Genomic DNA, 13972 nt, shown 5'->3' on the forward strand with positions numbered 1-13972 from the left:
AGCAAAATTATTTCCATTTTGGCTTGCTGGTGGAAAATACTTAATGTGTTTTCATTAATTAGATCAATTCACTTTCGATTATAAATTCTGCTATTTTTGCATTTGTGAAATGCTGCATTTTTATGCTTTTTTTCTTTTATAGAGTGCAGGGGCGCACCCCGTGTTGGGATGTATTGTAATGATACTTGCACTAATCCAACCTTTTGTTGCCATCTTTCGTCCTTCTCCAGATCACAAGAGGTAGGTTCTACAGCATTTTATAAGCTCTTGAAGACGGGCAATTTTTGGTGGATTGATTCCTGGGTTTGTTCTGTCAGTAAACATTCTTTAGCTATCAGTTAACTATTTAAACAAAGGCCAGGCAATTTAATTCTGGTAATCATAATGTAAGTAAGTTTTATTGGCAAAGTATTCACATACAAGGAATTTGCCTTGGTGCTCCGCACACAAGTAACAACATGACATATAGTGACGGTTACGAATGACTCAGAAAACACTAAACATTAATAATAATAAAACATTAATGATAAAACACCATTGATCAAGCATGTGAACCAACAAAATACCAGATCAAAGGGAGGCTACAGATTTTTGGCTGTTGAGTAGAGCTACAACTCGTGGATAAAAAGCTGTTTTTATGTCTGGCTGTGGCAGCTTTGACAGTCTGGAGTCGCCTTCCAGAGGGAAGTGATTCAAAGAGTTTAGTTTTGTTTACAAATTTAGAATTAGTTTGTCTAAGGAGATGTGCATTTCCATCATTTTGACAGGAAGCATTCCATAAATTCACACGTTATCGGAGTAGAATTAGGCCATTTGGCCCATCAAGTCCATTCTGCCATTAACCATGGCTGATCTCTGCCCCCTAATCCCATTTTCCTGCCTTCTTCCCATAACCATTGACACCAGTTCTAATCAAGAATTTGTCTATCTCTGCCTTAAAAATATCCACCGCCTCCACAGCCTTCTGTGGCACAGATTAACTACCCTCTGACTAAAGACGTTCCAACTCTCTTCCTTTCTGAAAGAATGCCCTTCAATTCTCAGGTTATAAGTGATCGGAGCAGAATTAGGTCATTCGGCCCATCAAGTCTATGCCAACATTCAATCATGGCTCATCTATCTCTCCCTCCTAACCCCATTCTCCTGCCGTCCCCATAACCCCTGATACCCCATTTAATGTTGTTGATGCACAAGGCATTGCACGATTATTAACCATGTCATCAACTTGCTGGATTTCAGGAAGGTGTGAGCAATATTCTGTGGTATATTTAACTATTTTTAGTTGCAGTTTCAATATTTGTCCTCCATTTAGAAATGTAAATGTTTTTTTTTTTGTGTTTTGATATTTAGCAGACCCTTGAGTTCAGGCAGGTTGAGTATTCCTGAATGAATTAATAGGTTTATTGGCCAAGTATTCACATACAAGGAATTTGCCTTGGTGCTCCAACCGCAAATGATAACTTCCTGCGACTGAGATCACATACAAAGGTGTTTATGTTGTGGTTAGAAGAAATGTATTCCCCAGAATTATTTCTGAGCTGATTAATCCAATTACTTTGTCAACAGTGCTCATTCAAATATGCATTGGTCAAAGTGTAATTGAAATCTAAAATTAATTCTTTGAAAATTCAAAATTTCTCCTGCTGGCTTTTCTATAATTTTTATTTGTGCTAGCTTTTGAATTTTTCCTGGAAGCAACTTCAGTCACATAGTGCAAAGGTTTGATTCCATACTTATGTGGATAGTTCTGCTATAACCCAAGTTTGCACAGTACAAATTGAATATGATGTGAGTGATGTATTGGGCGACACTATTTGTATTGCCTGGATCTAGTTGGTTATAATATGATTTTGATCAGGAACAAGAGAACCATTTAAAGGTTGTGTTGGAAATTGGCTCAGAGAAATAGCAGTCCTCGGGGTCACTGGGGAAGAATATCCATATTGCTTCACCGCAGTAAATGATTGAGTGGAAGATACAACATGGAAATGGGCCTTTTGGCTCACTGAGTTCATACTGACTGTTGATCACCCATTCACACCAATTCTGTTATCCCACATTCTCATCCACTCCAAACACACTAGGGGCAATTTACAGAGTTCAATTAACCTACAAAGCACACGTCTTTGGAGTGTGGGACGAAACCGGAGCACCTGGAGGAAACCCACAAGGTCACAGGAAGAACGGGTGAACTCCACACGGACAGCACTGGAGGTCAAGATCAAACCAGTCTCTGGCACTGAAGGCAGCAGCTGTACCTCTGTACCGCACCTCAGTGATCGCATGCTATTTTCTCTTACGAACACGGCAGCTACATTAACCATGGGTGGCCATTGCAATCGATTGCTTCCATTCACACTTGTGCAATATTACTGTATCAAACAATGTTATTAGTATTTTTAGTGTGCAGTAACTTACAACTAGTAACAAAACCTCTTTTAATTTTGAAAATCCTGCAGGGAAATAACTTTGCCCTTGCAAGTCTATAATTCAGCATTGGATTCCTTAATAAATAAGCATGGAGACAAGACTCTCAGTGCACTGAGGGCACGTTAACCAGTAATCACCAATTGAACATAAAGATGCAACTCTTTTACACACTTTTTATCCAAGTGTATTTATCATGATAAAAATATGATTAATGTTTTTGTTATTTTCACAGGCGGTGGATATTCAAATATTTTCATGCTATACTGGCTAATGTGATCAAGCCTCTTGCAGGTACATTTCTGTTTAACATGCAAAATATCAGTAGTCAAACTTTAAGGATTGAAATGAGAATCTGCAAGTGTTATCTTCATTCACTCAGACTTTCAGTTTTATCATATTTTTGCATGCTTTCATCATATGTAGACCATGGACAAGGATGTGGAGGATGGTGATATCATTGTGGGTATACTAATATGCTAGTTTTGAGATCAATAGGTGGTGATGTTGGGCTTCTTGAAGAACATTAAGGCAGATAAATGATAGGATCTATCCCAGGTTATTGAGGCAAGGGTGCAAATTGGTGGTGCTTTGACAAAGATCCACAGCGTCTAGCCAGTGGCGAGGCCCCTGAGGATCCATAAATAAGACTCGTGTCTTACAAGCTTGGTTGAGTTTTTTGAGGAAGTGATGAAGGTCATTGAAGGTAGGGCAATGGATGTTGCCTAAATGGACTGAAGTAAGCTATGTCAAGGTCCCTCACGGTAGTCTGATCTAGATCAAGATGCAGGGGATCTATGGTGACTTGGTAGTTTGACTTCTGTACTGGCTTAGCCGTAGAAAATAGTGTAGTGGTGGCAGGGTGTCATGCTAACTGGAGATTTGTGAATGGAGAAATGGCCGATGGAGTTAATCTGAGCATGTGTCAGGTGTTACACTTTGGGAGATCAATGTGTGGGGAATGTATACAGGAGCCTTAACAGCATTGCTGTACAGGGATATGGGGTCCAAATATAGCTCCCTGAAAATAGCAATACAAGTAGAAAGTAGAAGTGGGAAAGTGCATTTTTTACGCTTGCCCTCATTGTTCAGGTCATTGAGTATGAGTGTCCTACTCCCTTTTCCATGTAAGTAGCAGATAGATGGGTTCAAGTCAAGTCAAGTCACATTTATTTATATAGCACATTTAAAAAACAACTCTCGTTGGCCAAAGTGCTTTACATTTGTTATAAGAATAGCACAACAAAGCAAACTACATACATATATACATGTACATAACTTCCTCAAACTCGACAGCGAAGACAGAATTCCTCCTCATAGGCTCCAAAGCCACACTCGACAAAATCAATAACCCCACTCTCACCATCGACGGCACCACTGTCTCCCCATCTCCCCAGGCCCGCAACCTTGGCATCAGCTCCACTGACACCAACCGACTCCAACTGGTCCAGAACGCAGCCGCCCGACTCATCACCCACACCAAATCCTGGCATCATATCACTCCAGTCCTCAAACAACTTCACTGGCTTCCCATCTCCCACTGGATCACCTACAAAATCCTGATCCTCACCTACAAAGCCCTCCACCATCTGCCCCCCCCCCCCCCCCCCCATATCTCACTGACCTCCTCTCCCCCTACCAACCCTCACGGTCCCTCAGATCCACATCAGCTGGTCTCCTCTCCATCCACAAGTCCAACCTCCGCAGTTTTAGGGACAGAGCCTTCTCCAGGGCAGCTCCCAGGCTCTGGAACTCCCTCCCCCAACTGATCCACAATTCCGTGTCCCTCACCATCTTCGTCCCGCCTCAAGACCCATCTCTTCACCTCTGCCTATCCTTAGCCCCACGTCCCCCTCCCTTTTCATCTGTGCATTAATTGCCTCATATTGTGTTTTGAATTGAATTCTGTCTTTACTTTGTGTACTAGTCATGTCTCTACTATTTATTTCATTCCCCTTACATGTTTTTCCTCTACCTGCTAAATTTTTATAAGGTGTCCTTGAGACTCTTGAAAGGCGCCCATAAATAAAATTTATTATTATACATGTAGCCCTCACTCAGAGGACGTCAGGAAAGGCTTGGGAGTATAGATAAGTATTTAGTCTTGACTTAAAAAGAGTCGATGGAGGGGGCAATTCTGATGGGAAAGGGGATGCTGTTCCACAGTCTAGGGGCTGCAACCGCAAAGGCGCGGTCGCCCCTGAGCTTATGCCTAGACTGTGGGATATTCAGCAACCCCAAGTTGGCCCCAAGTTAGTATTTTCATTAGCAGGAGCCCATTATTCCACATGCATGGCTGAGACCATCTATTTAATATAAGAAAGGAATAAAACCCCGTTAATTGGCTACAATAATTTTGTCGGAAGATGTGGGGGGTGGATCGCTTGGATAAGTGGCAATGTGAATTTGATTTCTGCTGGTGTTTTATCAGTGAATGGTGATAAAATTTGTTCTGTTAATGTTTAATTCCAAACATCGGAGTTCACTGAAATTTTAGCAACGGCTTATTGGGTAAAACACAACATCCTTGTTTTATTTCTCTTCCAGTGGCAGCACTATTCCTCGGCCTTCTACTAATAAATGTGGCACCTGATAAATGGCCAGTAAAGGTCTTGGGTGGATTTGTCGGATGGGACTTGCTTGCCCATATTGTGCTTATCCTGCTTTCCATTTTTTGGAGAAAAGGTAAGGAATAGTTCAGGATTTATTTTTTTCCCCTCAAAGTATTACATCTAATAATTGAATGCAGGGAAAACATGGTGCAAACTAACTGGATTTTTTATTTTATTTTTTGCTATAGATTGCACCACAGAGAAACCGGTAATTTCTTTCAACTACTTCCTGCCTATGTATTGTATTTCATTAAGAATTAAAAATTCCTTCCCATCTAGAAGCGCTGACGCCACTTGGTCAACGTGAGAAGGTTTGCTAAAGTGAGATTGGCAGACTGCAATGATGGAGCTATGAATGTGGGGTTTTCCTAGTTGCATGAGTATATAGAATACCATCTGAGCAAATGAGTGGTTGGAAACCTTTAAAATTTAACATTGATACAGTAGAGTTGTTGGACCGTGATTCCTGAGAATGCCCACCGATATCATTTATAGAAAAATTAAATAAATGCTAACTGTCTGATTCCAGAAACATTGACTGTTTTTATTTTTCTCATCTGCAGATGTTCCCCTTCTTTATCGTATTCGGTGTGTACTTGTGTGGAAATTTGGCATTTCTGATAGCTATCTTAGTGGGGATTGGGCAAACATAAAATATCCATTTGCAGTGGAGAAGGTGATGGATCAATCAGTTCGGCATCAACATATCACATGAAATAAGGGCTTCAACATGAATTATCTCCCTGCAAAAACTTTATTTTTAAAGCTGATGGTTGTTCGTACAAAGGATTGTTTATGGCTGCAGATAATTAGTCTACCAAGATTCTACAGTTTGTTGATGAATTCTTACCTTTGAAGATGAAGAAAATATTTAATTATGGGTTTCCAGTAAATCACCCATGTTTTTTGTATATTCTGTGTGTTGCATATAAGCAATTATTACATCTATTTGCATTTATGTCATGTTTCTACAAGATGGTAGTGATTCCATGGGAGGAACCTGGTGTAAGTGTTCCTGAAGCAAGTTCCAACAACATGACCAGCAGAAATTAGTAAGGGGAGGGGGGGGGGAAACAACGTAATATCACGGCCCCTGATGAGTTGGTTAGTAAGTTCACTGTCTAATGAAGCTAAAACAATGTAAATTACTTAATCTAAATATTTATTGGGTTTTTAAGCACCAATTTTCCATCACGGTGGAGAGTGAAGCTCCTTAAACCAACTTGGCCTTGTTTGTGAAGCTACTTTTAACATGAGCAAAGCCTCCTAGTCTTTAGTCGAGCAATCACTCTTTCTTGGGAGGATGAGTTACAATGGAATAATTGAGTAACAGTTCATTGGTACTTTTGCATTCAATATTAATAACTGATTATTATAAATAATGTTTACTCAGGAACATTTAACTGGATTGTGTATCTTTTGCACCAAAATGTTATTAACAGACTGCCTGAAATAACTGAAATCAAACATTATATTGGATTATCTTGTTATTTTCACTGTTTATAACTAAAAGTTTTCATATTATTATGATTATTTCGAAGTATGATTATTTTTGATATTCTCTTTACTGCTGGGTGTCCTTGTTCAGTGAATGTAATTTTAGTTTAAAAAAATTCTGGAAATCTAGATGGGGTGAGTCTAAAGAGGATTAGAGTAGAGGCTACAAGAAATGAACATATTTGAGAATGCAGATTGCAAAGGCACGATTGAATAATCTAAGGAAGGATGCTTCAGCAAAACACGAGGAAGATATAAATGACTTGGACATAAATGTAAATGGGTTAGTAAGTTTACAGATGACACCAGGATTGCTGGGGTTGTGGACTGTGAGGAAGTCTAAGTGTACATTGGGCTGGCTACAGGTAGAGGTTGGACTGACTTGGATTGTTCCGCCAGGAATACCGGAGGTTGAGGGGAGACCTAATAGAAATATATAAAGTCGTAAGGAACAGGAGTAGAATTAGGCCATTCGGCCCATTAACTCTACTCCGCCATTCATAGCTGATCTATCTCTCCCTCCTAACCCCCTTTTCCTGCCTTCTCCCCATAACCTCTGACACCTGCACTAATCAAGAATCTATCTCTTCCTTTAAAAATATCCACTGACTTAATTTCCACAGCCTTCTGCGGCAAAGAATTCCACAGATTCACCACCCTCCGACTAAAGAATTATGAGAAGCATTGATGCGGTAGACCTCGCCCTCTGACTAAAAAATTATGAGACGCATTGATAAGGTGTCAGAACCATTTTCCAAGGATAAAAAATATTAAATACTGGAGTACATCTTCTAAAGCACCCCCCTAGTCGAGTTCAGTAAAAAACACTGACTCAAGCACTGGACTCACTGGATAAATTTTATTTTTAGAATGAACAGCAAATTCCCCTAGACTATACCTAAACCACCGCGGATTCGATCCTGATCTCTGCCTGGCCAAGCCCTTCAGCCTTGTGCAAGCAGATATTGCCCAAAAGGTCACGCAGTCCCAAGCGCTCTTCCATAAGATTGATGCCGATCTAAAATCTACTAGAAGCTACTTTTTATAGGTCCATGAAATTTGAGGAGCTGAACTACATAGGGGTGGTCTCTTTACAGTCCAAGCAAACATATTAATTACATCAATACATTGACAGTTCCTGAAACCAATTACAGTCTCCCATACAATGTTTCTTGCAGAAGCCTCTGGAAGGAAGCTAACTAACTGAATATTGCAATATTTACCCTGGAACTCAAAACAATTCTGCCAGGGCTCAACACTTTGGCCAATCAACAAACAGCAGGGTAACTGGCTTGCAAAATTATTTATGTTATTTACAATTATTTTGCAGCAATCCAATCAAACTCGTAGAAACATAGAAAATAGATGCAGGAGTAGGCCATTTGGCCCATTGAGCCTGCACCGCCATTCAATATGATCATGGCTGATCATCCAATTCATACGTTTACAATACTTTGGAGGGTCTCTGCAAGAATTCATACTGACAATTGGAGAGATACTTATGCATTCCTTATCTGAAACACTGATCTGGGACTTAGACTTCCTGGCACTAGCCAGCAGCTTGTGGCTTTTTATACAGAAATACAGATTTGGCCAAAATGGCTTTGCAATGCATGAATCCTCTGCTAAAGTTTGGTTCTATTCTGGCTCCATTTTAGCCAGCATTTACAACTGCTGGGGGTGGTGGTGGAGGCAGGTACAATAGTGACATTTAAGAGACTTTTAGATTAGCACATGGACATGCGGGAAATGGAGGGATGTAGATTTACAGGCATATAATGTTGGTCTTGGCATTGTATTTGGCACAGACAATGTGGGCCAAAGAGCTTGTCCTGTGCTTAGAATATGCTCATTAGAGATTCCAGTTTGATTGAACATGAACTCAACAGAATGTATTTACAAAATAGTGATACAATAGATTAGTCGGTCTGCTAAACAAGTCTGAAGAAGGGTGCTGACTTGAAATGTCATCTATCCATATTCTCCAGAGATGCTGTCTGACCTGCTAAGTTAGTTTAGTATTGTGGGTCATGTTGTGTGGTAAATAAGATTGATGTCTTTGTGGACCAAATAAGTATTTAACTATGGTCTTTTAAAAAAAATAAATCAAATTTGTCCTATTTCAATCCACAAATGTAAGCTGCATTCAGTCCTAATGTCTCTTGATTTTGTGAAATTGGCAAAATACATTGCATTGCTATTAATGGCATTTTGTGCACACAACAATATTTTCAAACGGCCTGTGCAAGTAACCTGTGGCAGTTGTAGCCTCAGCTTGCAGTTGTCATGTTATTGCTGTGGTTGGTTCTTCCCACAGCAGCCAGAATACTGAAGCAGAAGGAAGGGAACCTGGTTCCTGTGCGATAAAGGATAATCCCCCAAGCTGAAGAAGGGTCTCGACCCAAAACATCACCCATTCCTTCTCTCCAGAGATGCTACCTGTCCCGCTGAGTTACTCTGGCTTTTTGTGTCTATCCCCAAAACAATGCAGACTGATCAAGGTGCAGTGATTGCAATATGCAACTTAAAACAGATGTGCATCAGTGAAAGTAGCACTGTTTTATTATATAAATTATATAGACAGACTATTACTGATAATTTGGAACATGTCATTAGAAGATACTGTGTACAAGACATTTATATCATAGTGAAGTGATTTAATTGACAGCTCGTGTCCAATCCTTACATGATGCGTTCCTATTATGAGTGAACAGTGAAAGTAAAAGGTTGTCCCAAAATTGACACTACTGGCTCGAATGGCAAGATGGGATACTGTTTCTTTTACTTCTGGTGCTGAGAAGGTTAAGAGATAACCACTAGCCAAGATGTATTGTGATTGAGGATTTGGGTACTGATCTGCATTTGAAATAAAAGGGCGAAGGAGACGGTGGCAACAATTGAGACCGCCTGCCAAATATAGTGCCCATTGAGATGGAAGTTGTGCAGGGCTATCCAGGTTTATAAGTGTACAATTTGAGAATATAATAAGGGTGGAGGAAATGAAAATTAAAAGAACAAAAATGCAACTAAATGACCCAATTAAAGGGAACAACACACAAGAACAGAAATTAGAGAAATAGTAATACAACTTGCAAGTCTGAAAAATAAATTTGGCAGCATCCTGAGTGAAACCACTTCTCCATCTCGAATAGATCATCTGCTTCCTTTACAAGATTGCCAAACCTGTTTCTCTCCTACTTCTGTTTTTCTTTGTTGCCAATCTTAGCAAATTATTTTGTAAAGGTAAAACGTTATTTTATTTTCGTAAAGCATGTCACCATTCCTGCTGCATCATGTCAGTCATCAATGGTTTCCTTGCATAGATTTTGGGCCATTCACTTTATTCACCCTCCTCCAATACAATAATACTTTATTCGCCAAGTATGTTTTGCAACATACGAGGAATTTAATTTGCGAAGTCAGTCGTACAAATAAAAGCAACAGAACACACAAAATAATTTTAACATAAACATGACTGATGGGGGCGCTGTTCTGGCGGCAGCCATGGCAGCAGCGCGTCAGCCTTTCAATTTTATTTTTTATTTTTAGTATGTGTTAAAGTGTGTATTTAATGGGGTTTTTTGTGTTTTGTGTGGGGGTGGTGTGGGTGGTATAAGGGGGAAACCGCTTTGGTTGCCTCCTCCATGGAGAGGCGACTTTTTCCAGGTCGCCTCCCCCGTGGCCTACCATCAAGGATCGGCGAGGTCTTTCCTGGAGACGTGCCCTCGGCATGGAGCGGGTGAGCCCTCGCTGGGGCTCGCCGGCGGGGAGTGCTCCGTTTCACTGGCCCGGGGCAGCCGGCAGCCTGAAGTCACAGCCTGAAGCCGCGGTCTGCAGAGTTCCAGCTGCTGCGGCGTCTACAGCCCGGGATCCCTCGTGGGGGACCCGGGGGAAGAAGCCGCCATTGCCGGCCCGCGGATAACTTCTACCGCGGGCCGGGCATGGACTTACCATCACCCCTGGAGGGGAGCTTCGACCGCCGGCCCTGCAGTCTACGGTGCTTCTGGCTGCGGCGGGGACTTTAAATCTCAACCGCCGGCCTGTGGCCTACACAATCTTGAAGCCGTGGTCTCCGGTGAGGAAAGACCGATCCTGGACTGGACTGGACTCTGGTCTTGTCCACGGGGGGGGGGGGGGAATGGAGGACGGCCAAAACTTTTTGTGCCTTCCACCAGTGATGAATGCTGTGGTGGATGTTTATGTTACATGTTGTGTCCTGTTTATGCATTTTATTATTTTGTTAACCCATCTTTATGCTTTGTATGGAACTGATTTTTTAATTATGTAAAGCACTTTGGGGTCAATGAAAATTGACTATAAATGTGCTATATAAATAAACTTATTATTATTATCTACCACACTGACTCCACATTCCTCAATCTCTTCCCTTTGTTCTCCTGTGGTCGGGGGCCTCGAGCCTTCTGTTGACGGGGTAATCTTAGTCCCGTAACCTCCGCATCGGTGCGATCAAGCCCCTGCATTGGGGGGAATCTCAGCTCCCCCGTGCCCACGATCGGACCCCAGGTCGGAGGTTGTCGAACCTTCTGCGTCGTTGGAGCTCCCGACTTGGTCTCTCCCGAAACTGCGAGCTCTTGATGATAAAATCCACAAGCTGCGGTTGGAGCGATCCCAGGCAAGGGATTGGCTCCGATGGTAAGTCCACGGCCCTGTGGTGGGGCTCAAAGTCAGTCCAGAGCGAGGCATCCAGCTCCACGATGTTCGGCCACAGCACGAACAGAGATACGAACTGGAAAACAATCGCATCTCTGGGAGGGTAAAAACCTATATTGAAGTGCAGAATCTATTGATGATTATTGAGGAACTCTTAATTTTCTTTTCCAAGTTCCCATTGAGAGTGGTGCACAAAACATGCTTTCCATGATTATGGGAATGTTGAACTTTAGTTCCTGCAGCCTATTCATTAACATTTGCAATGTTTTTAAAAATCAATGCACATGAGCTTAACTTGTCAGTCTCTGAATTTGAGTGCAATGCTAGCTGATTCTTCATTGCTCCCTCCCCATTACTCTCTTGTTTTCTTATATCAGTCGCAAATGTTTCTATTCTTATTTTTGTTATTTATTTGGTTCAATATTAAATTCTACATTTTTTTCTTCAATTAATTTCCTGTACTCTCACCCCAATTATACAGTTTATAAAACAGCCACAGGGCTGCAATGGTACTTGATGTTTACAGTAAACACACTTGCCTAAAAGCATTGCACAACTCGGCAAAGTTTTGGGTTACACACGACCTGCCCTTCTTCCGAGGATATGCCCTTGCCTGGATGTGTCCCTGGAGAAAGAGTGAACATGGAGAGACCCTGCTGACTAACTTGGGGGACTTCAGGGCCAAGTTTGAGTGCATCCTGGACAAGGATGGTTGTGTTTTAAGTTGAATTTTGTATATATTCTGATGGAAATATTGTGCATTTGACAAATAAAGATGAATAAAACCTTGTTTTGTTTTTATATTCCTGCCAGCAGTAGAAAATCAAAACGTTGCCAGAAAACTTTGAATTTATTCAGCAGCCTTAGGATGCATCTGACAAGTAATAAAACAGTTAGTAATTTAGGTTTCCATGCACTTTAACTATGACTAGGTAATGATCAGGTTTTTAGATGATTATGCTAGAGATTGGGACTGGCGATCCAATCCCACCAAGGGAAATGGGAGAATTTAAATTCAGTTAATTTAATAAATCTTTCAAGAATTATATCCACTGGCATGTTGGTAAAAAGTGCCTTGATTCACTAATGTTGACTCGTAAAGGAAATCTGTCTTTACATAGAAACATAGAAATTAGGTGCAGGAGTAGGCCATTCGGCCCTTCGAGCCTGCACCGCCATTCAATATGATCATGGCTGATCAACCAACTCCGTATCCCGTACCTGCCTTCTCTCCATACCCCCTGATCCCTTTAGCCACAAGGGCCACATCTAACTCCCTCTTAAATATAGCCAATGAACTGGCCTCAACTACCCTCTGTGGCAGAGAGTTCCAGAGATTCACCACTCTCTGTGTGAAAAAAGTTCTCATCTCGGTTTTAAAGGATTTCCCCCTTATCCTTAAGCTGTGACCCCTTGTCCTGGACTTCCCCAACATCGGGAACAATCTTCCTGCATCTAGCCTGTCCAACCCCTTAAGAATTTTGTAAGTTTCTATAAGAGAAAGGAAATTCTCTTATAGAATTATAGAGATTCTCTTATAGAATTATAGATTGATTACCTAGTCAATCTAATATATGACATACCTCCACGACACACTGCTCAACCTGAGGAGTACCACCAGCAACAGTGTGGTTCCACCAAAGTGCAGTACAGAATGTGACAGATCTTTTTTTCCTGTGGCTATCAAACTGTAACTCCTCCCCGTTCTGTCGTGGGATAGACTGACTCCCCTCTCTCCCCACAGTCCCCAATCTTTTCACATCCCTAATCCTTTCCAATCATCACTTTAATTTCATGTATTTTGTGTTTTATGACTGTTGACAGATCAATGTCCCTCCTGGGATAAATAAAATGGTATTGCTTCGTATATTGCCTCAGACCCACTGCAATATGGTTGGCCCTGAATTATGATAGGTTTAGTATGGATGGGTGCCTGCTGGTTAGTGTGGATATAGGACGTAGAACAGTGCAGCACAGGAACGAGCCCTGCACCCCACAATGTTGCATGATGCCGTGTTAAACTGATCTCATCTGCCTGTACATGATCCATATCTCTCTATTCCTTGGACTTCAATTTGCCTACCTAAAAATCTCCTAAACACCACTACTGTATCTGCCTCCACTACCACCCCAGATAATGTGTTCCTGGCCCCCACCATTCTGTGTAGCAAAAACCTTGACCTGCATATCCCCATTAAACGTTCCCCATCTTGCCTTTATGTTATGCCCTCTAGTGTTGGACATTTCCACCCTGAGAGAGAGGTTCTGACTGCCTACCCTATCTATGCCTCTCCTAATTTTATATACTTTTATCAAGTCTCCAGAAGGATCAGGAGGGGAAATGGGAATTAAAATTATAGGTGAGTGAAATGTCGGGGTAATGCATTCTGAATGAGTGGAGGTATTTTGTGTATGAATTACATAGTCTGCAATCCATGCCACCACAGTCTAAAACTCCAGGACATAGGTTTAAGGTGAGAGTGGAAGATTTGAAAGGGACCCAAGAGGCAACTTTCTCACTCGGAGGGCGGTGTGTAAATAGAACCAGTTGCCAAATGATGTGGGAGAGTCGAGGATAATCATGACATTCAAGACACTCAGACATGTACACAAAAAGGAATAGGAATATGTTACATGCCAGGACATGGGCCAGAAACAGGCAAGTGGGACAAGTTAGATTAGGCAATTTGGGCAGCCTAGGTGAGTTGTATAGATGGGCCTGTTCCCATATTGTGACTATATGACACCATGAGTGACAAATACAG

At 41.5% G+C, this 13972-nt stretch overlaps 1 protein-coding gene across 1 annotated transcript in view; it reads left to right on the plus strand.

The window, feature by feature from the left end:
• Nucleotides 1-6566, plus strand: part of zgc:163022 (putative ferric-chelate reductase 1) — a 35357-nt gene extending 28791 nt beyond the window's left edge. Inside the window, exons 12-16 of the mRNA XM_055641493.1 lie at nucleotides 143-240; nucleotides 2663-2721; nucleotides 4975-5112; nucleotides 5228-5247; nucleotides 5603-6566. Coding sequence (XP_055497468.1) covers nucleotides 143-240; nucleotides 2663-2721; nucleotides 4975-5112; nucleotides 5228-5247; nucleotides 5603-5692 — 405 coding nt within the window. The 3' untranslated portion in view covers nucleotides 5693-6566. The remainder of the gene's footprint in view (nucleotides 1-142; nucleotides 241-2662; nucleotides 2722-4974; nucleotides 5113-5227; nucleotides 5248-5602) is intronic.
• The last annotated feature ends 7406 nt before the right edge of the window (nucleotides 6567-13972 follow it).

The sequence above is a fragment of the Leucoraja erinacea genome, chromosome 10 (assembly GCF_028641065.1).
Source record: "Leucoraja erinacea ecotype New England chromosome 10, Leri_hhj_1, whole genome shotgun sequence".
Classification (NCBI taxonomy): domain Eukaryota; kingdom Metazoa; phylum Chordata; class Chondrichthyes; order Rajiformes; family Rajidae; genus Leucoraja; species Leucoraja erinaceus.